The following is a 27,166-nucleotide window of genomic DNA, read 5'->3' on the forward strand; positions in this document are numbered from 1 at the left end:
AAGGAGTCATGACAGTATGCCTCCTAACCCTGTGACCTCTGGGTTCAACTTCAACTTTGGTAACTCCCCCTTAACACCGGAATGGAAGAGTCGTATTACTGAGATGTTAAACGCCCTCCATGATGTCTTTGCAAAACACGACCTTGACTTTGGGAAAACCAACAAAGTGAAACATCAGATCAAGCTCTCTGACCCTACTCCCTTCAAACAGCGCCCAAGACCAATCCATCCTCAAGATCTGGATGCGGTGCGCCAACACCTGAAGGAGCTGGTTGACTCTGGGGTCATCAGCGAGTCAGAGTCACCTTTTGCATCACCCATTGTCGTGGTGCGAAAGAAGAATGGGAGTGTGCGGCTCTGCATTGATTACCGGAAACTAAATCTGCAGACCATCAAAGATGCATATGCATTGCCAAAGTTGGAGGATACTTTTACAGCTCTCTCTGGATCAGAATGGTTTTCAGTCCTTGACCTTAAATCTGGTTATTATCAGATTGAAATGGAGGAGGAAGACAAGAGCAAAACAGCATTTGTATGTCCACTTGGATTCTATGAGTTCAACAGAATGCCCCAGGGAGTCACAAACGCACCCAGTACCTTCCAACGACTAATGGAAAAGTGCATGGGAGAAATGAACTTGAAAGAAGTCTTGGTCTTCATTGACGACTTGATTATTTTTGCACCAACGCTTGAAGAGCATGAGAGGAGACTACTGAAAGTCCTTCACCGTCTGAAGGAATTTGGACTCAAGCTCTCAGTTGAAAAGTGCATGTTTTTCCAGAAATCCGTTAAATACCTGGGGCATGTTGTGTCAAAGGATGGTGTACAGACAGATCCAGATAAAATCGAGACACTTAAGTCCTGGCCGATTCCAAAGAATCTTAAAGAACTTCGCTCTTTCCTGGGTTTCGCAGGATATTACCGTAGGTTCATCCAAGGCTACTCTAACATCGTTAAACCTTTGCATGACCTTACTGCTGGATATCCTCCATCACAGCGGAAACTCAGAGCCACCTTCAAGCGAGAGCAATATTTGGATCCTAAGGAACCACTTGCCAGTCGCTGGACTCCTGCATGTCAACAAGCCTTTGACACAATTATCAAAAAACTCACGACAGCACCAGTACTTGCTTTCGCCGATCCCCAGAAGCCTTACCTTCTCCATACAGATGCTAGTTCTACTGGGCTAGGAGCTATTCTGTACCAGGAGCAACAAGGACAAAACCAGGTGATTGCTTATGCGAGTCGGGGTCTGTCGAGGTGTGAGTCCAAATATCCAGCTCACAAACTGGAATTTCTGGCTCTCAAGTGGGCTGTTACGGAGAAGTTTCATGACTATCTCTACGGCACCAACTTCACTGTCATTACTGACAGCAACCCACTCACCTATCTACTTACCTCTGCTAAATTAGATGCCACCAGTTACCGTTGGCTCTCTGCTCTTTCTACATTTTCATTCAAAATCATGTACAGATCTGGTAGGCAAAATCCAGATGCTGATGCTCTCTCTCGCAGGCCACATGGAGAACTCTCCAATGACCAGATGTCCCAAAAGGAGAGGGAGAGAATTCTCCGATTTGCCCAACATCATCTGGATCAGTCTTCCTCAATTTCCATCGATCAACACACAGTCAAGGCCCTTTGTGACCGGCAGCTCGTTTATAGTATGGCTGAAAAGATGTCCACCACCGCACTCATCCAGTCACTAACTGCCCATGCCGACAGTTTGCCTGACAGCTTCGTCAACGACACTCAGTTTGCACCTCCTGTTGTTCCTCAGCTGACGAATGCTGAAATCGCTGAGAGACAGAGGGAAGACCAGACCCTGAGGCATGTCATATTGCTGCTAGAGACTGGGGAAAGCCCACCTCCCGTCTTGCGGGATGAACTCCCAGAACTGCCCCTTCTACTCCGAGACCAACATCGCCTGGAGCTCCAAAACGCCATTCTCGTGAGGAGGAGGCAAGTTGGGGACCAGCTCTATCACCAGTTAGTGTTACCTCAGAAATTTCGGGCTGAAGTACTGTCAGAACTGCATGACCAGATGGGTCATTTGGGCATCGAACGTACTCTTGACCTCATACGTCGAAGATTCTACTGGCCAAAAATGGCCAATGATGTGTGGAATAAAGTGAAGACATGTGAGAGATGCACCAAACGAAAAGCCTTACCTGAAAGAGCGGCACCCCTGGTGAACATTCGAAGTTATCGACCTCTGGAACTGGTTTGCATGGACTTTTTATCACTGGAACCCGACAGGAGCAGAACCAAAGACATCCTGGTAATAACAGATCACTTTACCAAGTACGCTGTCGCTGTCCCCACTCCAAACCAAAAAGCAAAGACTGTCGCCAAATGTCTCTGGGACAGTTTTCTGGTTCATTATGGTATCCCAGAAAAGCTCCATAGTGATCAAGGACCAGACTTTGAGTCACGCACAATAAAAGAACTCTGCAAAATGGCTGGAATTCACAAAATAAGAACTACACCATACCATCCACGAGGAAATCCAGTCGAGCGCTTTAACAGAACACTCCTGAATATGCTCGGAACACTCACCACAGAAGAGAAAACTCACTGGAAAGATTTTGTTAAGCCCTTGGTCCACGCATACAACTGCACCCGGAGTGATGTTACTGGCTACTCACCCTATGAGCTCATGTTTGGTCGACAACCTCGCCTCCCGATTGACCTGGTCTTTGGACTGCCTGTGGACGGCAATCAACTGACTCATTCGCAATATGTCCAGAACCTGAAGTCAAATCTAGAAAAGAGCTACAAAATTGCCATTGGCAATGCGGAGAAGCTCATGGAAAGAAACAAGAGCCGTTTCGACCAACATATCACCCCCTCTGAACTGGACGTTGGTGACAGGGTGCTGGTACGTAATGTGAAACTCCGAGGCAAACACAAAATCGCAGACAAATGGGAACCAGACATCTATGTGGTGGTAAAAAGAGCAGAAAATCTTCCAGTGTACACTGTCCGACCGGAGAACAAACCCAAACCGATTCGTACTCTACACAGAGATCTCCTATTACCATGTGGATTTTTGCCGCATTCCACTCGAACCAACCGAACAACTGTAAAACCAACCAGGAAGCAGTCATTCAACCCTTCTGATGAGGACTGTGCACAACCTCAGTCAGACGATGAGGATGAAATGATACCGCATCAATGGTATGATCCTGTATCAGAGCCTCTGCAATTCACCACTGTCCACAATCTGCCAGAACCGTCATCCGCCGTTCCAGCCACTGAACCTTTACCATCTGATACACCAGTCTGTGAACCTGCTACGCTCCCTTTGCCTCCTCTTGAGCCAGCAGAGAGCGAAACCCCTGACTCAGAAACCCCTGTCAAGGAGGAAGCTCCTGATACTGTGGAATCAGAGGACAGTCTGTCCTCTGCTGAACCTACCAATGTTGAATTGCGGACTGAGTCCAGTATGTCCTCTGCTGCTGATCTACCATCTAACTCTGACACCTCCAGCTCTGAACTAGAACCTCTGAGAACATCAACTCGGACCAGGAAACCTCCGGACCGGTTACAATACTCTACGCTTGGTCAGCCCATCTTGAAGAGTATTCAGGCACTAGTCCATGGCTTAACCACTGCCTTTACTCATGCACTGGAGGATGAAGAGGACCATCTGCTTACTGCCACTGAACAACCTGTCATCCGGACCCAACCACAATGTACAGGGACGTACATGAGATTGAGGGGGGAACCTGTAACCCATATCAACTACTCCCTGTCACATGACCCACGTCAGCTGATTTGAGGTCCCTCTTCTGATTGGCTCCTTCCATGTCGCGGCAACTCTGAAAACCGGCTGTGGAGGGATACTTCCGGGTTCGACTCCTGCTGTGGCTGTGAGCTTATGGCATTTAGAGCGGTATTGGAAAACAAAGCGTTTTCTCCCCTCAATTCATCTTTAAACTTTAAATTCAGCGGTCAGGTTTTTTTTCCCTCTTTGAATTGATCTTCTTCATATTGAAGTGGCGAGCCGGTAGGACCATTCTTTCTTTTCCCCCACTTAGCCGTCTTTGGATTACGGACATATTTCCCCCTTGTATGAAGCTGGACCCTAAGGAGGAATACCTTAAAAGTGAACTTTAAAAAGAAAAGGACCAAAAAAAGGACTCTTAGCAAAAGGACTCTTGCACAGAAAAATCACAGCACTGATTTATTATTTAATTGTGGACATTTACGTTGTGTGTTGTGTTAATTATTTTGTTCCATTTCCCCTTTCCCCTATTTATTCAATATATTTTTGGTACAAGACATTGCAGTTTTTGGTCTCATCATTCACACCATCTGGGCTCCATAAAGAACTATTTCTTCTGCGCGTCAGTCAGTAAATTCATCCATTGACATAAACTAGTCCTTAAATAACTTAGCGTTACACTCATCTCATGTCGTTCTACTGAGTTTGAGCAAACCTTAAGCTTGATGCAGACTACTTCTTAACAATTATCCACCTCACATCATAACTGACTAAGGTGCCTCTTATTATTAATATTATGTCATTACTAATGTTATCATCTTTTTTATATATATATATATATATATATATATATATATATATATATATATATATATATATATATATATATATATATATAACAGCAATAGTATATTACAATATTTATTAGTGTATACCACTATACTACTACTGAGCCAATTTGATAGTTAGGATCATCTTACTCAGCAAACAGATAATTTAGAATTCATCCAATCTGCACAGATTTGCTTTTTCTCTGAACAGGTTTGTGCCTACTTTTTTAGACTGGTCTTCTGTTTGCCTCATCTCAGATCCAACCTTCGGTCACATTCGCTTTCTCTGTTGCATGGTGAACCAAGCAGTTTATTATAATATATTATTTATATTTTATTTTGTATCCATCAAGGGCTTCGGGTGATCTGCAGTTTCACCATTTCCCAAGCTGGAGACATTTACCTTTTCACACACTTTCCTTGGCTGAACAATGACACAGCCTTAATGTACCTTATGCATCTCTCTATTTTATTTAATAGGTTTTCGTGTGAATTATTTGCTTTCATTCATTCTATACATTCTGTACATGGTCATCATTCCAACTATGTTTCATTGTTAATACCAGTATATAGGTTGTTATCCTTGCTATTATTAGTTTCAATACATTAAAGATAAGTTCTAATGTAATTTTGCCATTCGTTTATTTTATTTTGTTCTTCTTGTATTTTCTTTTTGTTGTCGTCACGCCTAACTGCTTCTTTTAAAGAGCCTCCTTGAGTTGTGTTAATGCTGAGGGGCTGCATTCCTTCCTAAACGGGACATTTTGTTTTCTTAGATTTCTCCATCTACAAGCACTGATTTGTCCGGCGCCTGGACATTTCTTTATTAGCCACTGCTCGGCAGCAGTGAGTTTTGTGGGCTGATTCCCCATTATCACAGAACTGCAGAGCCTTCTCCGGTACTAGACTCGGGGGTGGTGGCTGACACGCCCTTCTACTCTTCGCTATTCACGGAGCGGTGTCAGTTTTATGAGACGGAGCTCAACCTTTCCCCTTTGTCACCAGTACGTGGGCTTTTGCAGGAACACAAAGAAAACAATAAAAACAATGGAAGTAGTTCAGCAGCGTATTGTGCTGTAAAATCAACTTACTTCCAAAACACATATACATACACACAGATAGACATTTGCGTGCGAATTTGTCACGAAGTATTTCACGGCCACTTCTAAAACCACTCTAAACACAGTTCCTTGTGGCGAACTTAAACCTTATTTGTTACGAAGTATTTGATGGCTACCTCTAGAACCACTCTAAACACAGTTCCTTGTGGCAAACTTAAACCTTATTTCACGCATTTATTTCAAATCCTTGCAGCGGATTCGACCCAAATAGTGTTTCCTCACCCTCAGTCGTCTTTTGCTGGTTGTTCAAGTTGTCTTGGCTGGATCCCAACGCCGTGGACCAGACAAGTTCACCGGCCTGGACCTGAATTAACGTCCCAGGTCTTTCACCTCTACCTAAAGAGGGCTGTCGACAGACTTCGGTGCTGGCTTCCCACGACGTCAGGATACAGCAGTCAGACCTTGGATTGGAGTCACAGAAACGTGTCTGTTGTTTCCATCGCTAAGCTCGAAGGACCAATTTAAATGACAGGGGATTTCTTTAAATCACCCCGTAGTTCTTCAGCTAAGACACCTGAGTTAGAAAACACAAACACTGCAGTTGTCTTTACTCGAGGGCAGTCATGAACGCACAATCTGCGACCTGCGTCTCATCACTGTCTGCGTTCTTTATTTATACTTGTGTGTGTGTGTGTGTGTAAATAGCTTCTTATTCTAAGAACTGAGCTGAGGTTCCCCTTTTTCTAATTCTGTATGTTCTTACAGAAAGAGGAAGCTATTAGTTGTTTATCACACAAAAGTACATGTCAAAAGTCACGTAGACATTTGCTTAGTGATCAATAAAAGAATACATTTCATGAAGCTGATCCCATTATATAAAAACAATATTCCTTTGACAGGGGTTTAATAAATTCGTCCATATTTCTAGAAATGAGAGCTGCTCCATCCAAAGTGGGATGGATGCCGTCTCTCCTAACAAGACCAGGTTTCCTCCAGAAGGTTTGCCAATTATCTATGAAGCCCACATCGTTTCTGGGACACCACTCAGACAGCCAGCAATTTAAGGAGAACATGCGGCTAAACATGTCACTCCTGGTCTGATTGGGGAGGGGACCAGAGAAAACTACAGAGTCCCACATTGTTTTGGCAAAGTTACACACCGATTCAATATTGATTTTAGTGACCTCCGATTGGCGTAACCGGGTGTCATTACTGCCGACGTGAATTATGATCTTACTGAATTTACGTTTACCCTTAGCCAGCAGTTTTAAATTTCCTTCAATGTCGCCTGCTCTGGCCCCTGGAAGACAATTGACTATGGTTGCCGGTGTCTCTAGCTTCATATGTCTGAGAACAGAATCACCAATTACCAGAGTTTGACCCTCGGCGGGTGTGTCGCTGAGTGGGGAAAAACGGTTAGACACATGACCGTTTTTCTAAACAGAAGCCCCAGGTGGTGTACCTGGGGCTTCTGTTTAGGACTATGCTTCCTCCTCACCGTCACCCAGCTGCCCTCTTTCCCCAGCTGCTTGGGGTCTGCCGGGGAACAGCTAGCGGGGCCTATGCTATCTTTGGCTGCACCAGCTACAGGGGCCTGGCTAGCTACGGGTGAATGAAGGGTGCGAAGCCGAGTCTCCAATTCAGTAATCCTGGCCTCCAGAGCTGCAAATATGCTACATTTGTTACAGATATCATTACTGCTAAAGGAGGCCGAGGAGTAACTAAACATCTGACACAATAAGCAAGAAAGTGTAGGAGGGACAGGTGAAGAGGCCATGCTGCTAGCGAGCTGGCTACAAGCTAAGCTAAGCTAGTGTAGCAAGTACATAAGCTAAAATAATTTAAGTTGGTTATGAGTAGTTGGGCTAATTCAGAAGATATCAGATTCGGCTCTAGGAGGTGAGTGAAGTACAATAAACATACAACCACAGATATTGTGATTACAGTTATTATTTATAGTGAAAATAAAGTGCAATTACCAAATACCAATATTTACAAATTCTGCAGACAGGAAAAAGATAAAACATAATTCAAGCTTGTAAAATATCCGCTGCACAGTGGTGCAGCAACCTCGTCCAACCTCTGGCAAACAATGTCCATAAAGTTTATTTCATGATTGATATAAGTCCAACGCGTATGACAGTCTAGACAGGTTGAAATTGGAAGTATGATGATCAGCCCTAAGATTCCAAGACTGAAATCTCGGAAGTGAGATTTAGGGGACTGAAAACCAAGAGGGGAGAGTGTAGGCCGCAGCAGCCTCCTACCAGACCGCAGGAAGTTGTAGCTGGGGTTTTGGCTCGTTGGGCCTAGCTCGCCATCCAAAGTAGTGGTGTCGCTGTGGTCTCTCCAGGGCACCACTAGCCTGCACATTCACTACGTGCGATGTCACATACGAGCCCCACGCATCTACCCGCGGCGGTATCAAAATACTGTTGCTTCCATCCGTTAACACCTCTCCCCCGCGTCGTTTCGAGGCGACAACCCGGAAGGCATATAATAGTGCCTCGCGAATAGGATTGGTCACAACAGGCACGTGCAGCCTCGCGGCGTGGCGTGCGTCATGACGCGTCACGATGCCTTCATGGACACGCTCCGGTTGGAATTTAAGATTCCGATTTAGTTATAGATGCAGTTATTTTTATTTTTATGTGGGTTACATCAGCAAAACAGTACAGATACAGTGAGTGAATACTTTGGCTATAAATTAGGTCGTGAGTACACAGAGATTGTGCTTCTGATCAAGCACGTGAATATTATACTATGAAAAAAGGATGGTGCCTTAACCATGCACGTCCCGTCGCATGTTAACCGCTAGACAACGTGAACAGACGAAGGACGGCTAGCATCATGGCCCAATGCATTGGAAAGACTATGCAACATCGTTTGGACAACGGAAATCAGAGGATTACCACGAGTGAAATAGTGAAGTCGATCAGGTGGTGCTCTTCGTCGTTGTGAACGTCTTAGCCCGTCACCTATGTCAGTGTCCTGCTCAATAACACTAGACTCTTCAGGAGAATCTTCAACAGCAACGACAGGAATGTTGACAAGTATGTCTCCATTTCCAGGTAAGCTTTCAGGTAAACTATCTCTGTTTTCAGGGTGACTTTCAACAAGTTCAAGTAGGATGTCTCCCACATCAGAGTCAGATTGCTCACCACCAGACTCCACTGCTGGAGGAAGAACACTAGACACAGAGGCTGGTTCTCCTTGCACTTCCACTTCAACTGAAGGATCCAAAATCAGTGGTCCTAGGCTCCCACTGTCAGATGAATCTGGAAATTGATTCTGTTTTTCCACAGTGAAGTGCAACGTTGGAGGATTAACATACAATGAAACCAAGCTTCCTGTGTCTTCATCCTCAACCAGAGGTTCTGTGAGGGAATTTAAATCCGGGTTCTGCTGCCGAGTTCTTGGTCTATGAGGAAGTGATTGCTCTAGTAATTCCAAGTTAACCTCACTGCCCGTGAGGAAGCCGCATGGAAGGAGGAGGTCGCGGTGAAGGGTCCGCATAGGTCCATCGCTGTTCTCAGGTTTTACCTTATAGACCGGGAGGTCCCAGCCCGATGGACAACCACATAAACTTCTTCCTCCCATTTATCTGAAAGTTTATGCTTCCCTCGAAGGCGGACATTCCTCACAAGCACACGATCACCTGGTTCCAATGCTGATGGTATCACACGGTTGTCAAAGCGTTTCTTATTTCGGTCAGCAGCCTTTGTAGCGTTACTGGAGGCAATACTGAAACTTTCCTCCAATCTCGATTTGAGTGACTTAATGTACTGTGAGTGACTCTTTTGCTTGGATTCCCGCAGTGGCAGATTGAACGCCAGGTCCACAGGTAGACGAGGTGTTCTACCGAACATGAGTTCATAAGGAGTAAACCCTGTAACCTCGTTTGTGGTACAATTATAGGCGTGAACCAGCGGTTTCACATGCTCTTTCCACCTTGTTTTTTGTTTTGTCTCCAAGGTCCCCAACATTGCCAGCAACGTCCTGTTGAATCGCTCCACTGGATTTCCCCTCGGATGGTAAGGGGTTGTACGGCTCTTCTGAATGCCTGCAAACTCACACAATTCTTTTATTAGTCTTGACTCAAAATCTTGCCCTTGGTCAGTATGGATTCGCTCAGGAATGCCATAATAAATGATATAATTCTCCCATAGACACTTCGCCACAGTTCTTGCCTTTTGATTGGGTGTTGGAATGGCAACAGCGAATTTAGTGAAATGGTCAGTCAGGACTAAGATATCACGAGTGCCACTAGTATCAGGCTCAAGAGCAAGAAAATCCATACACAAAAGCTCAAGGGGTCGAGATGTTTTTATGCTGACAAGTGGAGCAGCTTTTTCCGGCAGGGCTTTTCGGCGCACACAGCGGCCACAAGTCTTAATCTTCTGCTCAACATCCTTTGCCATTTTGGGCCAGTAGAATCTCGTATGGACAAGGTCAAGTGTACGTTCAATCCCCATATGGCCCATATCCTCATGGAGGCTTTTCAGGACTGATGGTCGCAACTCCTCTGGAAGGACAAGCTGGTATGAAAGGTCTCCATTGTCCCGTCTCCTCCTGTACAGGACTCCATCCACCAGCTCCAACCTGGACCATTCTCTGAGCAGGAACGGAAGTTCAGGGAGCTCAGCTCTAGCTGTTGGTGGAACCCTCTCCCCCGTCTCAAGCTGGTGAATAAGCTCTCGAATGCAGGGATCTGAGTGTTGTTTCTCTTTGATGTTAAGAGTAGAAACGACAGGCAGCTGATGACAGTCCTCGGAACAATAACTGTCAGGGATGGTATCCATTTGAACTGACAAAGACTCGACAAGTGTGAAGCCAACCTCACCGCAGTCACCCGGCCGTGTGGCTCTGACCAAATGACTTTGGCAGATTGCTCTCACAGTCTCTTCTGGGAGGACATCAGAATCAGCTGTGTGTTGAGAAATGAACTGACAAATGAGTTCATGGTCATTAGAAACTTCATCATTGGAGCAGGAGTAAGGTCGTCGTGAGAGCGCATCAGCGTCACAATTCTGTTTGCCAGCTCTGTACAGAAGTTTAAAGGAGTACGTTGACAATGCAGCCAACCAACGGTGTCCAGTAGCGTCCAGTTTAGCTGTTGTCAAAACGTAGGTCAGTGGATTACTGTCCGTCACCACTGTAAAATCTGCCCCGTACAGGTAATCTTGGAATTTCTCTGTCACACTCCACTTAAGGGCGAGGAATTCCAACTTGTGGGCTGCATAACGGCTCTCACTCTGCGACAATCCGCGGCTAGCATAAGCTATGACCAGGAGTTTCTCCTCTTGCTCTTGATACAACACAGCTCCAAGTCCGGTCACACTCGCATCGGTGTGCAGAATGTATGAACGAGACGGGTCTGCAAACCCAAGGACCGGGGCAGTTGTAAGCTTCTCAATCAGGGTTTCAAATGCAACCTGACAGTTGGTATTCCACCTCTCACCAAAGGGTTGATCTGGCCTGTAGGTGGATGTCTTGCGAGCTTTCAGAGTCTTTGATCTTTGAACCGGAGAATATCCACGAGTCAGGTCATTGAGTGGTTTGGCAATGACGGAATAGTCTTTTATAAACCGGCGGTAATAGCCAGCAAAGCCCAGAAAAGACCTCAATTGTTTCAAAGTCTGTGGGACTGGCCATGTCTTGATGGTCTCTATCTTCTCGGGGTCTGTTTGAACTCCTTCCTCAGAGACAATATGACCCAAGTACTTTACAGACTTTTGGAAGAATCGACATTTCTCCGGTGCCAGTTTCAGCCCATATTCCTTCAACCGGTTCAGGACTCTCAGCAGCCTTCGTTCGTGTTCCTCAAGAGTGTCCGAATAGATGATTAAGTCATCCAGGAAAACGAGCACTTCCTTTAGGTGAAGGTCCCCCATGCATCGCTCCATCAAGCGCTGAAAGGTGCTTGGGGCGTTGGTAACACCTTGAGGCATTTGGTTAAACTCCCACAACCCAAGAGGAGTCACAAAAGCAGTCTTTGCCTTGTCTTCCTCCTCCATCTGGATCTGGTAGTAACCGGACTTCAGGTCGAGTATTGAAAACCACTTAGAACCAGTGAGTGCTGAAAAGGATTCCTCCAAATTAGGTAAGGGGTATGCATCCTTGATGGTTTGAAGGTTTAGTTTCCGGTAGTCTATGCACAGCCGGACCTCACCGTTCTTCTTCCTGACCACCACGATAGGCGAAGCAAAAGGAGACGATGATTCCCTTATAATGCCGGCTTCCAGAAGCTTCGAAATCTTGTGGATGGATTGGCCGGGCACGTTGCTTGAACGGTGTATTGTCATGGAGTGGAATATGATGTTTGACAGCTGATGTACATCCAAAATCCAAGTCATGATGCAAAAAGACCTCCGAGATGTCATTCAGCTTGCCTATGTCTCGCGTCCTCCATTCAGGTGACAGTGGGGAATCACCAAAATCAAAATTCAGGCTGGTGATAGTGTTCCTGACTGGAAGATGGGTCACGCGATGTTCAGACAAGATGCAGTGGTAGGTTTCCAAATCCGCAATGACACTGTGAGGTGGAATGAAGGTATCTTGCTCCGACTCATTCGTAATAACCACAGGAACCTTGTATGGAGAAAGAACTGAGAAGTTGATGAGACAACTGCTGACGCACAAACCCCCAGGTAAGGTGGAAGCAGGATGCTGTAGGAGAACACTCTGGCTAAACAATGGGGTGGAAACTTTGGCAGAGCCCTGGATGACAATAGTGCGGCCGGCCGGAACACGCACTGGAGCTTTGCTTAGTAGCCTCACATTCCCAATGCTGCCATTCTCCTTCTGCTTGTGTGACAGCTGTAGTGTTTTCAACACCGCTCTGTACCCATGAGTGCTAGGTTGATAGCTCGGATGCTGGTTAAGATGCTGTTCATACAGGGGTTCCAGGGTGTTCATCCCAATTAGCACAGTAGCGGGGACGTCAGGGTGTACGTCCGGAACAACTAGAGCCAATGTTGTTACTTCATATTCTTCACCAACAAAATCTCTGGGGAACTTGACGGAAATCTCAATGTATCCAAGATATGGAATGGTTTGACCCGCAGCACCTTCCACCTGGAGAAGGTCATGGAGTGGTTGAATTTGTTGTTCATGAAGATGATTGTTGTAAAAGGATACAGGTATTGTAGTAACCTGTGATCCTGTATCAAGCAGGCATTTCTGTGGATGGCCTGCTAGGGTCACCTCTGTTGTGCATCTTGACCCAACCAACCCATGAGGTAGCATTGTGGTTGCCTTCGGACAAGTGTGTAGGTCTACACAGTGAACAATTTCCTCCTTGTTCCTTTCCTCCTTTGCGGGACAATGTGGGTCCTGCACAGTTCCTGTACGTCCCATTACGGGAACTGTATCTAGTTTAAATGTCCAGTTGATGAATTCCGCTTCTGCCATTTTGGTTTCCTTTCACTGAACTGTTTGCGTTTTGCATTGACCAATGCGGGATTGGGTCTGTTCTCACACTGTGGTCTAATGTGTCCATCTTCCCCACACCTGAAACAGAAACCAGGCTTGGGGTTAGGTGATATAGTTCCCTGTGTATCCGCTCTTTGCTTCTGGTGCTGCTTTGGAACAGGAGTACAGGACTGATGAGACTGGGAAGCAGTTAAGGCGGCAAGTTGCTTTTGTATCTCCGCCATCTGCTGGGTGAGAGTGGACAACGCAGCACAGACCCCCCTTTCTTCTTCTACTGCGAACTGAGCTTGAGCTGCAACTCTGTGTCTTGGTGTTCCCAGATGTTGCTTCATCCTCAGAGTTTTGCTAGCTTCTCTGTCTTCTTCAGTTCTTAATAGGAGTAACAGTTCTGCAAAAGAAGGTGGGTTGGATTTTCTCTGCTTCAGCTGGAGCTCAGAGATAAGGTTACTATCCCAACATCCCCTACAGAATTGGCTGAGCAGGTGCCTGTTCACTTCACCCTGCTTGACCCCTCCCCGCTTAACAGCTAAACTCAGGGCCACCTGAAGTCGCTGTAGGTAGCCGGATGGTTTCTCACCCGAGTTCTGCAGCGTGTCCATGAACTTCGCATAAAGTTCTTCCCCGTCCTGTACAATTCCATAAGCAGAATCAAGATGTTGAATATAAGTCTCTGCTGGTAGGTCAGGGTTAAGGTGCTTGATTATGTCCGCTGCAGGTGGTAAAAGACTATCAAGGATGTGTCTGGATCTTCGCAGTTCTGAAATGGCTGGATCCTTTAAGATGAGATCCACTCCAGAGCGCCATGTATCATAGTCCACCTCATGCTGTGGGTGTGGCAGTCTCCCAGAAAACACGCGCAGCCTATGGGATGAACGTGTGTTTACATCTTCGCTCTTTACTATATGCTCCACAACATACCTCTGTACTTCAGGTGGATTCAACTCAGCTGCAGACATACTGATAGAATGTCCTTCTGTTGTTGTAGGATGTAGGGCAGCTGAAGAAGTGACAGGAATAGCCATGTTGTGGGTTTGTTGATCCAGAGTGGCAGCCGTTTTGTGTTCAGATGCGGCAGTGCATTCCTGCTTGAGCCCTTCTGGTTTTCCTGGGCGCAGTTCTGAAACAGCTCCATTTATTTGGGTCATTAGTTCTTGGAGAACTTCAGCAAAATCCTGACCAGACAGTTTTGCTACTTGTTTTAAGTCAGCTAAATAAGTCTTAGTCTTTGTGCACCCGACAGTAGCCGCATAGATTTTAGACAAGCTTCTTATATGATATTCATTATTTAAGGGCTTAAATGTATACGGCAGAATCGGACCCAATAAATCAAAAGCAGACCCCGTTTTAAACTCAACGACGAGCATATGATTAAACTCGGAACCGGGTGAGTTTATTGGCACGGAGCATTCAATAGCACCATACTGGAGAAGAAAATCTTCAACCTCCTCAACCTCATATGCGGGGACGCCACTGACCAATACCGCGTTTGGTATTTTAACACCTAATGACTCCAACAAGTCCATGTTCATAGTAATATGGTGAGATAGTGAAACTGAATGTACACAACAATATTATACTTGACACAACCTCCTGGCTGGCTCGCAAGTACATAAGCTAAAATAATTTAAGTTGGTTATGAGTAGTTGGGCTAATTCAGAAGATATCAGATTCGGCTCTAGGAGGTGAGTGAAGTACAATAAACATACAACCACAGATATTGTGATTACAGTTATTATTTATAGTGAAAATAAAGTGCAATTACCAAATACCAATATTTACAAATTCTGCAGACAGGAAAAAGATAAAACATAATTCAAGCTTGTGGTGCAGCAACCTCGTCCAACCTCTGGCAAACAATGTCCATAAAGTTTATTTCATGATTGATATAAGTCCAACGCGTATGACAGTCTAGACAGGTTGAAATTGGAAGTATGATGATCAGCACTAAGATTCCAAGACTGAAATCTCGGAAGTGAGATTTAGGGGACTGAAAACCAAGAGGGGAGAGTGTAGGCCGCAGCAGCCTCCTACCAGACCGCAGGAAGTTGTAGCTGGGGTTTTGGCTCGTTGGGCCTAGCTCGCCATCCAAAGTAGTGGTGTCGCTGTGGTCTCTCCAGGGCACCACTAGCCTGCACATTCACTACGTGCGATGTCACATACGAGCCCCACGCATCTACCCGCGGCGGTATCAAAATACTGTTGCTTCCATCCGTTAACACCTCTCCCCCGCGTCGTTTCGAGGCGACAACCCGGAAGGCATATAATAGTGCCTCGCGAATAGGATTGGTCACAACAGGCACGTGCAGCCTCGCGGCGTGGCGTGCGTCATGACGCGTCACGATGCCTTCATGGACACGCTCCGGTTGGAATTTAAGATTCCGATTTAGTTATAGATGCAGTTCTTTTTGTTTTTATGTGGGTTACATCAGCAAAACAGTACAGATACAGTGAGTGAATACTTTGGCTATAAATTAGGTCGTGAGTACACAGAGATTGTGCTTCTGATCAAGCACGTGAATATTATACTATGAAAAAAGTATGGATTTTAAAGTTTTAATTAAATTGCTAAGCAGATAAGCTACTCAGAAATACCACTGTGTTTGAGCAGGAACAGGAAATGATACTCTACCACAGAGCGAGCGAACACCAAGTGGCGTCCCACAATACTATGATGTGACAGTGCGCTCACACAGAGGTGTTGCTGCTTCAGTTGCGTGGTTTGCCACTATTGGCGTAAATAAGACTTTTCTTGCTGCAACAGAAAGATGGAGGCATAATTTCATGACACAAATCAGTGACACAGATTTAAAACACAATTCATGAAATATGTCAAAAGTTCAAACTGTTGCCATAACGTGTCTACATTGCTGTGACTTATAAAGTGTCTGCTTATTTTTTTTTCTTCCAATAGCGTCAAAAACATTAGCTAATGTAGCTTAAATCACTATTAGTTTGTTAATTTGTATTTCTAATCTGATCGAATTGGACTTTTGCATATGGTTTTGATTTTCAAATCTTTAGCATTTATTTTTCTCCGTCTCTGAGTTTAAGAGTGATCTTTGGAACTCCACTTTCTAAGAAAAAGAATGGTAAATGGTAAATGGCCTGCATTTGTATAGCGCTTTTCTAGTCCCTAAGGACCCCAAAGCGCTTCACACTACATTCAGTCATTCACACATTCACACACTGGTGTTGGCAGCTACATTGTAGCCACAGCTGCCCTGGGGCGCACTGACAGAGGCGAGAATAAGAAAGAAAGGAAAGGTTTTTGACACTTGTAAAGTGTACCAGCTCTACATATTGGGATATCACAAGCTCGTGATTTGCTGCACAGTGTTGAATTGGGTATCACTCTGGCCTCATAGCACATCGCATAGCACGTCCCTATCTCAACGCCAGTGTGACTGTGGTGCTGCCAAAAGCTTCCAGTAAACACTCCTATTTAGATCACACTTCACAAACTGAAACTTTCTGTTCATGAACCAGACTAGCAGGTACGGTAACACGTGCCTTTGCTTCTATTCCCAGGGACTATCAGGAATTCAAAAATAGACCTCCTTACTGAAATATGCTGTCCATTGTTATTTGTATTCTCTGGTGAGCCAGCTTAGAGCTGTTTTTTTTTCTTCTTCTTACACGTGAGCCTACTTTTGTTGTTGACAGCTTTACTTCCTCATTTTCTGAATCATCCACCTGCAACTGTTTTCTATGTATAAGTAAAAATAAGAATTCCAAGAAAAAAGTGGATCAATTGTAATGAACAGATAACTAAATAAATAGTTTTTTAAGAAATAAAATGAACATTTAAACTCTGTTTCTCCATTTACTGATTTATATCTTATCTTTTATGTAAACATTTTAAGCACAGCTTGTGGTTTGATCAGGTTGCACGCAAGGGTGCTTTATTTAGAAAAACTAATCTTAAAAACCTGTTTCCTGGTTTCCATCCCAGCCCTTTGTCTCACATAGCACTGAGTCTTTTGTCACTTGAAATTTCTCATCTATTCATATAATCTTCTTTCATGTGTGTCTTGCTTACTGAGATTTGATAGAGACAGTTCTCCTTACTCAGGAGCCAAAGGATTAAAAATAGCCAAAAAGCTATTTTTCATACCTCGATCAACACAAAATATTAAACTCTAAATATTATATAAGACATCGCAGCAACCCACAACAAATCACGCATAGTTTGCCATTTGTCTAATGTTACAGGATTTTAAAATGATTATTAATTAATTTATAGCACATTTATCCCAGAAGGTCTGATGAATTGTTTGGTTTGGTTTTCCTTCTCTAGCGCCTTACTTCATATCTTTGTTCATTCAGATCACATATTCAGTGTTTGCATTTTATGTGATACTTGACTGAATTTCAGAAGGAAGAACTTTATTTTCTAAGCTAACAATGATATGTTTTACAAACTGAGGCAAAGGTGCAAATTGAGTACATGTGAGGAAATAAAATGTTGTTTTTATTGACTATTTTGCCCAAAGGTAATTATGTTGTTAAAAGAATTTCATTCCAGTCTGATTGAAATTTTATTTCCATCAGAATTTCTTTGTACTTTGCAACTTTTAATTGCAATTATTTAATGCTCTGAATGTTTCAGTCAGCCTCAAAAAATGTTTGAGGCTGACTGAAACAGTTTCCTTCCTGGAAATTTGTTGCTGCTTTAGTGTTTTGGCATCAGCAATAAGAAACTAATGGATTGATAACTAAAAAGACCGCCCCTAAACCTCAGCCACACCCTGTGTGAGCTATCTATAAAGATGGAGCAGCCGAACACCTGCTGCATCCAGCAAACACCTGGTACAACAGGTAAGCCTCCTCATATCATCTCCTTGCATGCTGAATCCTCTACGTAGGGAAATCCCAGATATCTGATTCCCTTTATGTGGATGTTGTCTGCTCAGCATTTTCATTGGGAGAAAAGTTAACATCCAGATGAACAGAATCAGCTGTTGGGCTGCCCGTATCCCACTTATTTGCATTTCTATTCCAGCAGTTACATTCATTGAAGTTCTTTTTTAAACAGTGCTGTTCAGATTGTGAGTGTAGGTTAACTGCAGAGGACCAACATCATGACTCCAGCCTTTTTCTTCTCCGTCTGCCTGTCAATGACAGCGGTTTGTCTGGTAAGCTTGACTCTTCCAGCAAAGGCATTAAATGTTGTTCAACACTGCCGGCTGTTCTGTGAAAGTCATGTAATTCTAACCGTGTCTGCTTAACAGACATGGCTGCTTGTTATGAGCGTTTAAGCGTGACGCAGTTGAAGTATTTTCACATAATAGTTTTTGTTTGCCAACAATAACATTTGTCAGTGTGATTTCAAATGTGATTAAGAGTAAGTTGGAAATGTCTTGTTTTTTATTGCAGAGGGCTGCTGTCATTAGAAATATAACTGGTGCGTTCAGTGATGAAATACTTCCAGCATATTGAGGTGTTTTTAATATAAGAGCTCAAAGTTAATCTGCTGGTTTCCTCTTGTATCCACAGATGAGTCTCTGGGTGCCCCAGCGATCATTGAAAAAGTCAATGCTAACTCAAGTAAGTGAAGATTTACAAAATAAAACTCTTTTTTGTTAACTCATTCACTGCCATTGACGTCTATAGCCGTCAATTGCAGTGAATGAGTCAATGGGTTTAACTCATTCACTGCCAATGGCTGGCAGTGAATGAGTTAACATATAAATTCTGGATGAAAATGAAAGATCCCTGAGAACTGACATGTTAACATACAATAGACTCCCAACAGACACAATGATCAATCAACCTTTTGGTCATTTACTGGCTTGTCTTAGTCAGCTGTTTTATTTGTGTTATTATCAAACATTGTAATTGTGCGATAAATAAAGTAAATGCTGTAAGCATTTACCTCTTTGTTTTGATATAACTGAGCAAATGGCAGCCTAAGTATCGAGCATTTAACCACTCTCTGTTTGTTGTTCTGCAGCAAAAGTGTTGGTTCATGGTGACATTGTGCCCACTGCTACCAGGAATGCTGTTCCATGCACAGCCATTGGCTGCAAGTGGCCTAAAACTGGACCCTTTGTCTATGTACCTGTCTCCATTGGCACTGAATACAGTAAGCAGTACAAACTTTAACCATTAAACACAGACTTTGTGAAAAGGAGAGATGAATAAAAATAGTTAAATAAAACCCATTATTATATAAATATATATAATATATATTTCAAGTGGTTTCCAAAAATACTGCTTTGTTAACTATGCTGTTTTATTGTCGGATTAACTAAAAAGCATTTAAACTGAAAAGTCATATTTGTATAAGTATGCTGAATTGATATCATACACAGATGCACACAATTTTCAAATTATGTTTTCATTTAATGTCACTTTCTCAATTTTTCTATTTCAAGACACACAGACAGACAGACAGACAGACAGACAGACAGATAGATAGATACAGTTGTGGTCAAAGGTTTACATACACTTGTAAAGAATAGAATATAATGGCTCTACCGAGTGTCCTGTTATTTCTAAAACTCTGATTTTTCTCTGATAGAGTGATTGGAACAGATACTTCTTTGTCACAAAAAACATTCATGAAGTTTGGTTCTTTTATGACTTTATTATGGGTTAACAGAAAAAAGTGATCACATCTGCTGGGTCAAAAATATACATACAGCAGTGCTAATATTTGGTTACATGTCCTTTAGCCATTTTCACTTCAATTAGGCGCTTTTGGTAGCCATCTACAAGCTTCTGGCAAGCTTCTGGTTGAATCTTTGACCACTCCTCTTGACAGAATTGGTGCAGTTCAGTTAAATTTGATAGCTTTCTGACATGGACTTGTTTCTTCAGCATTGTCCACATGTTTTCAATGGGGTTTAAGTCAGGACTTTTGGAAGGCCATTCTAAAACCTTTATTCTAGCCTGACTTAGCCATTCCTTTACCACTTTTGATGTCTGTTTGGGGTCATTGTCCTGTTGGAACACCCAACTGTGCCCAAGACCCAACCTTCGTGCTGATGATTTTAGTTTATGTTGAAGAATGTGAAGGTAATCCTCCTTCTTCATTGTCCCATTTACTCTCTGTAAAGCACCAGTTCCATTGGCAGCAAAACAGCCCCACAGCATAATACTCCCACCACCATGCTTGATTGTAGGCATGGTGTTCTTGGGGTTGAAGGCCTCACCTTTTCTCCTCCAAACATATTGCTGGGCATTGTGGCCAAAAAGCTCGATTTTTGTTTCGTCTGACCACAGAATTTTCCTCCAGAAGGTCTTATCTTTGTCCATGTGATCAGCAGCAAACTTCAGTCGAGCCTTAAGGTGCCGCTTTTGGAGCAAGGGCTTCCTTCTTGCACGGCAGCCTCTCAGTCCATTGAGATGCAAAACACGTTTGACTGTAGACAATGACACCTGTGTTTCAGCAGCTTCAAATTCTTGGCAGATCTGCTTTTTGGTGATTCTTGGTTGACTCTTCACCCTCCTGACCAATTTTTTCTCAGCAGCAGGTGATAGCTTGCGTTTTCTTCCTGATCTTGGCAGTGACGAAACAGTGTCATGCACTTTATACTTACAAACAATTGTTTACACTGTTGCTCTTGGGACATGCAGCTGCTTTGAAATGGCCCCAAGTGACTTTCCTGACTTGTTCAAGTTAATAATTCGCTTTTTCAGATCCATGCTGAGCTCCTTTGACTTTCCCATTGTAGCGTTTGTGGGCGTTTCTATCCAATGAGCCCTATTTAACTGGCCTAAGAGAAGTCACCAGCTGTAGTCACTCATAATCACTCACAAGAAGTTAAGAGGCCATGCTATGAAGCTCAGTTCACTGACAACTTTCTAAGTCACCAAAATTGCTAATTCATGTTGCTGTATGTATAATTTTGACCCAGCAAATGTGATCACTTTTTTCTGTTAACTCATAGTAAAGTCATTAAAGAACCAAACTTCATGAACGTTTTTTGTGACAAAGAAGTATCTGTTCCAATCACTCTATCAGAGAAAAAAAATCAGAGTTTTAGAAATAACGGGACACTCGGTAGAGCCATTATATTCTATTCTTTACAAGTGTATGTAAACTTTTGACCACAACTGTAGATAGATAGATAGATAGATAGATAGATAGACAGACAGACAGACAGACAGACAGACAGACAGACAGATAGATAGATAGATAGATAGATAGATAGATAGATAGATAGATAGATAGATAGATAGATAGACAGACAGACAGACAGACAGACAGACAGACAGACAGACACATAGACGCTCCTCATCAGACTCATATTTGAATCTGCAGGCAACCAAGAGCGCAACATCATCATCAGTGCCCTAGTCACCTTCCATGCTCCCACCTGCATCCGGTTTGTCTGGCATACAAGCCAGACAGATTTCATTCACTTCTTCTCTGGACAAGGGTGAGAATGCACTTGCTGTACTTAGACTGTACTTGTATTTATATGGCAGGACAGGACGGATACACCCACACCCTCAAAACCCTTCAAAAATGCAATTCTGAAAATGATTGCATTACAAATATTCTGTATGTGTCATCAAAACAGGTTCTTGAAGGACCATTCTGCATTGACCTTGTACTGTAAAATGTCCAGTTTTATTTTTGTTTGCTACTAGATGAAATTTATACTGTTGCATAGGAGTGTAAAGAGCATTTTATTCATCCATCCATCTTCATCCGCTTTATCCGAGGCCGGGTCACCGGGGCAGCAGCCTAAGCAAAGAGGCCCAGACATCCCTCTCCCCAGCCACCTCCTCCAGCTTATCCGGGGGAACACCAAGGCGTTCCCAGGCCAGCCGAGAGATATAATCTCTCCAGCGTGTCCTGGGTCTGCCCCGGGGCCTCCTCCCGGTGGGACATGCCTGGAACACCTCACCCAGGAGGCGCCCAGGGGGCATCCTTGTCAGATGCCCGAACCACCTCAGCTGGCTCCTTTCGATGTGGAGCAGCAGCTGCTCTACTCTGAGCCCCTCCCGGATGGCCGAACTTCTCACCCTATCTCTAAGGGAGAGGCCAGCCACCCTTCGGAGGAAGCTCATTTCTGCCGCTTGTATCCGCGATCTCGTTCTTTCGGTCACTACCCACAGCTCGTGGCCATAGGTGAGGGTAGGGACGTAGATCGACCGGTAAATTGAGAGCTTCGCTTTTACACTCAGCTCCCTCTTCACCACGACGGACCGGTGCAGCGTCTGCATTACTGCAGCTGCAGCCCCAATCCGTCTGTCGATCTCCGGCTCCCTTCTTCCATCACTCGCGAACAAGACCCCGAGATACTTGAACTCCTCCACTTGGGGCAGGAACTCATCCCCGACCCGGAGTGGGCACTCCACCCTTTTCCGGCTGAGAACCATGGCCTCAGATTTGGAGGTGCTGATCCTCATTCCCGCTGCTTCACACTCGGCTGCGAAGCGTTCCTGTGCGAGCTGGAGGCCCTCACCCGATGAAGCCAACAGAACCACATCATCTGCAAAAATCAGAGATGAGATTCTGAGGCCACCAAAGCAAAAGCCCTCCGCCACTTGGCTGCGCCTAGAAATCCTGTCCATAAAAATTATGAACAGAACCGGAGACAAAGGGCAGCCCTGGCGGAGCCCATCACCCAATTCAATTCAATTCAATTCAATTCAATTTTATTTATATAGCGCCAAATCACAACATAAGTCGCCTCAAGGCGCTTCATAGATACAGAGAAAAAAACCCAACAATCATATGACCCCTATGAGCAAGCACTTTGGCAACAGTGGGAAGGAAAAACTCCCTTTTAACAGGAAGAAACCTCCGGCAGAACCAGGCTCAGGGAGGGGCGGACATCTGCTGCGACCGGTTGGGGTGAGAGAAGGAAGACAGGATAAAATACATGCTGTGGAAGAGAGACAGAGGTTAATAACAGATATGATTCAATGCAGAGAGGTCTGTTAATACATAGTGAGTGAGAAAGGTGACTGGAAAGGAAAAACTCAATGCATCATGGGAATCCCCGGCAGTCTACGTCTATTGCAGCATAACTGAGGGAGGATTCATGGTCATCTGGTCCAGCCCTAACTATATGCTTTAGCAAAAAGAAAAGTTTGAAGCCTAATCTTAAAAGTAGAGATAGTGTCTGTCTCCTGAATCCAAACTGGAAGCTGGTTCCACAGAAGAGGGGCCTGAAAACTGAAGGCTCTGCCTCCCATTCTACTTTTAAATACTCTAGGAACAACAAGTAGGCCTGCAGAGTGAGAGCGAAGTGCTCTAATAGGGTGATATGGTACTACAAGGTCATTAAGATAAGATGGGGCCTGATTATTTAAGACCTTGTATGTGAGGAGCAGGATTTTGAATTCAATTCTGGATTTAACAGGAAGCCAATGAAGGGAAGCCAAAACAGGAGAAATATGCTCTCTCTTTCTAGTCCCTGTCAGGACTCTTGCTGCAGCATTTTGGATTAGCTGAAGGCTTTTCAGTGAGTTTTTTGGACATCCTGATAATAATGAATTACAGTCGTCCAGCCTGGAAGTAATAAATGCATGAACTAGTTTTTCAGCGTCACTCTGAGACAGGATGTTTCTAACTTTAGAGATGTTGCGCAAATGGAAGAACGCAGTCTTACATATTTGTTTAATATGTGCATTGAAGGACATGTCCCACCGGGAACGAGTCTGACTTATTGCCAGCAATGCGAACCAAGCTCTTGCAACGGTTGTATGGGGATCGAATGGCCCGTAGCAATGGGCCAGACACCCCATACTCCAACAACACCTCCCACAGGACACCCCGAGGGACACGGTCGAATGCCTTCTTCAAGTCCACAAAACACATGTAGACTGGTTGGGCAAACTCCCATGCACCCTCAAGTATCCTCGAGAGGATAAAGAGCTGGTCCAGTGTTCTGCGACCAGGACGAAAACCGCATTGTTCCTCCTGTATCCGAGGTTCGACTAGCGGATGAACTCTCCTTTCCAGCACCCTGGCATAGACTTTCCCAGGGAGGCTGAGGAGTGTGATCCCCCTGTAGTTAGAACACACCCTCCGGTCCCCCTTCTTAAAGATGGGGACCACCACCCCGGTCTGCCAGTCCAGGGGTACTGCCCCTGATCTCCACGCAACATTGCAGAGGCGTGTCAACCAGGACAGCCCTACATCGTCCAGAGCCTTCAGGAACTCGGGGCGGACCTCATCAACACCAGGGGCTCTGCCACCAAGGAGTTGTTTAACTGCCTCAGTGACCTCGCCCCCGGAAATTGGCGGGTCATTCCCCTCATCCCCAGACTCTGCTTCCTCCTCTGAAGATGTGTCAGTGGGATTAAGGAGGTCCTCGAAGTATTCCTTCCACCGCCTGACAATTTTCTCAGTCGACGTCAGCAGCGCTCCGCCAGCACTATACACAGTGCAGGTAGAGCACCGCTTTCCCCTCCTGAGACCATCTGCTCTTAATTATTTCACATACTATTTGGTCCACTAGTTCCAAAAGTAGAGACTGGCACCTTGTAAGGCGAGAAGATGAATCTGGTGGGTTATTAGATGATTAATAAGGGATGACAGATGTTTAAAAATCTTCTGAGGTTGATTTGACCAGTATCTGTTTATTTACTTTAGTTGATAATGGATATGTGTGTTTTTTATTTTAAAATATTATTTAAGATATTAAAGTACAAAAGCTAAAGTGTGGTTCAAGCAGTGTCTATAGAGCCACAGTGTCAAAGTCGGTCACATGATTACTGTCATTGCTTTTTTTTGGTACTTTAGCCTTAGCATGACTAGCTGAAGGAGGAGGATGCACAGTGCTAGGCTATAGAATAGTCCATCTATTTTTTAAGTGATGTCATTGTGTATATCAGGTGTTATTCATACCTGGGCCGTCAGAGTGGAGGACAGCCAATCTCCCTACAGAGAAATGGTTGCTTGTTTCAGTCGACGGTTCAACATGAGGTTCTTCATGCTCTGGGCTTCCACCACGAGCATGTCCGCTCTGACAGAGATCTGCATGTGAGGATCCTTACCGGGAACATCATCCCAGGTCAGCTGAACTACCCAAAACGTTGGTTACAGTTAACTTAGTACACAATGGGACATCCTCCTGTTTCACAGCAGTGTACATATTACAAGTAATCTGTGCTTTTCCAAACTCAGCACATAAAGATAAGATAAGATAAGATAACCTTTATTAGTCCCACACGTGGGAAATTTGTTTTGTCACAGCAGGAAGTGGACAGTGCAAAAGTTATGAGGCAAAAATTAGAATACAATAAGAATAAATACAGTACACAACTGTACAGAATAGAATAAAATAAAATACTATATACAGTAGAATAAAATAAAATAAATATACAATAAGATAAAAATAGAATACAAATACAAATACTATATACAACTGAGTAAAAATACAACGATGACAGAAAGGATTATTGCACTTAGTATTATTGCATATGTATGGATGTGTGTGCTTGATCAGTTAAAGTCTTTATTATGGAGTCTGACAGCAGTGCACTGCAGTTCAAGCGAGAACTGCATAGAAGATTTTGTTTGTATTTCTTTAGTCCCAAGACTATCAAACAAATGACCACAGAAGAGATTAGCTAGCATTTCGATCTATACATCTTCAAAGAGCTGAGACTGAAGACGGATTTTGAAGTGGAAGCATATAAAAACATGTAATATTTTCTGGAAATTTCTGTTTAGGAAAAGAGCACAACTTTGTGAAAGTGCAGACCAACAATTTGCAGACTCCCTATGACTTCAACTCTGTCATGCACTATGGCAGGTGAGTTGCTGTGTGAGATATGGACTTTGTAAGGTTTTATATTCCCTTACATGTTTTGCATTTTCTGCAAGAAAATGTAATCCAGACTAACAAAAACATGCACACACTCAGTGGGGAATGGATTTTTAATGTTAAATACTTTATGGGCCCATTATCTCCTCTGTTTTCTTAATATAACAGCGTATGTGTGTTCGTGTGCTGTTGTTTGTTCTTTTAGATTCCACTTCTCCAAGAATAGGAAGCCAACGATTGTTGCCAAGTCCAATCCTAATCTTAATTTTGGAAATGCTTTCCAAATGAGTGCCAATGACATTGCTCGTGTAAACAGGCTTTATGAATGCTGTGAGTAATTAAGACACACCCACAAAAAAGAAATTTGCTATCTTTTTGTACAAAGCCAGTACTGATCGGAGTTGATTTTTTTTTTCTAACCAGAAATTCAGCAAGAACCTTCAACTTTGCATCCAGATTCTTCAGATGCTCAAACACCAGCATTACACCAAGGGATTGGATCCACTATACTTAAAAATGATAAAAGAAACAAAATGTGCTGCAAATATCACATTTAGGGAGTTGAAGTTCTGGGTCTTTGTTTTATGAGCTAAACGGCAGGCTTATATACCAGAGGGTGATGGTGTTATCTTGCTTTCTGTTGAGGTTTTCTCCCCTTTTGTTAGACTATAAACTATAATTAATGGATTTCTCAATCTGTGCAGTTTGATAATTAACTTTGTAACTGTAAATGATGCAGACATAGAACCAAACCTTGTGACTGCGACATCTCTCAAAGATTTTTGTTTGGCAAAACAGTAAAGTGAAAAAATATGTGAACAAAACAAAAAGTCAAATCTTTCATGGAATGATCATGACTGTTGTCTTATACATGACCAACATGCATCAACAAGATATAGTGTGTAGATATAGCATAGCATAGCATAGCATAGCATCTTTATTTATAACGCACTTTACATCCAACTATGTTGACCAAAGTGCTACAAATATAAAACAGAGAGGAAACAGTTTAAATTACATATAAAATATCTTAAAATTAAAAGTAATATAATTAATAAGAAACGTATTAAGAGACATCAACAAGTCCTGCTGTGCTAAAAGCCAAGGTAAATAAATATGTTTTAAGACGTGATTTAAAAACAGATAAGGAAGGTGCCTGTCTAACATGTAAAGGCAACTCATTCCACAATTTTGGTGCTGCCACAGCAAACGCCCGATCCCCTCTGAGCTTACGATTAGTCCTGGGCACACTCAGGAGGAGCTGGTCTGCCGACCTGAGGCACCGGGAAGGTATGTATGGATGAAGAAGCTCAGAGAGGTACACAGGGGCAGCATTGGACAAACATTTAAAAACAAATAAAAGCATCTTAAAAT

The 27,166-nt window shown here is 43.6% G+C and overlaps 1 protein-coding gene across 2 annotated transcripts; it reads left to right on the top strand.

Annotated features, from left to right (window-relative positions):
• The first annotated feature begins 17,822 nt into the window (after positions 1-17,822).
• LOC106674745 (high choriolytic enzyme 1-like) lies at positions 17,823-26,609 on the top strand. 2 transcript variants are annotated; one of them, XM_014407861.2, is made up of 10 exons: positions 17,823-17,873; positions 18,091-18,190; positions 18,432-18,459; positions 18,552-18,602; positions 19,009-19,140; positions 21,325-21,442; positions 24,858-25,036; positions 25,699-25,780; positions 25,998-26,122; positions 26,216-26,609. In XM_014407861.2, coding segments are annotated over exons 2-10 (771 nt in total). In that variant the 5' UTR covers positions 17,823-17,873; positions 18,091-18,136; the 3' UTR covers positions 26,218-26,609. The 2 variants fall into 2 exon arrangements, with proteins under 2 accessions (XP_014263347.1, XP_076740604.1); XM_076884489.1 differs by lacking the exon at positions 17,823-17,873 and having other exon boundaries at positions 17,965-18,190.
• The last annotated feature ends 557 nt before the right edge of the window (positions 26,610-27,166 follow it).

Source organism: Maylandia zebra, linkage group LG6 (genome assembly GCF_041146795.1).
Source record: "Maylandia zebra isolate NMK-2024a linkage group LG6, Mzebra_GT3a, whole genome shotgun sequence".
Lineage (NCBI taxonomy): Eukaryota > Metazoa > Chordata > Actinopteri > Cichliformes > Cichlidae > Maylandia > Maylandia zebra.

Coding starts and splice junctions, on each gene's coding strand:
- LOC106674745 (XM_014407861.2), top strand. CDS start 18,137: ATGACTCCAGCCTTTTTCTTCTCCGTCTGCCTGTCAATGACAGCGGTT. Junction 18,191..18,431: donor CAATGACAGCGGTTTGTCTG/GTAAGCTTGACT, acceptor TTTTTATTGCAG/AGGGCTGCTGTCATTAGAAA. Junction 25,781..25,997: donor TCTGTCATGCACTATGGCAG/GTGAGTTGCTGT, acceptor TTGTTCTTTTAG/ATTCCACTTCTCCAAGAATA.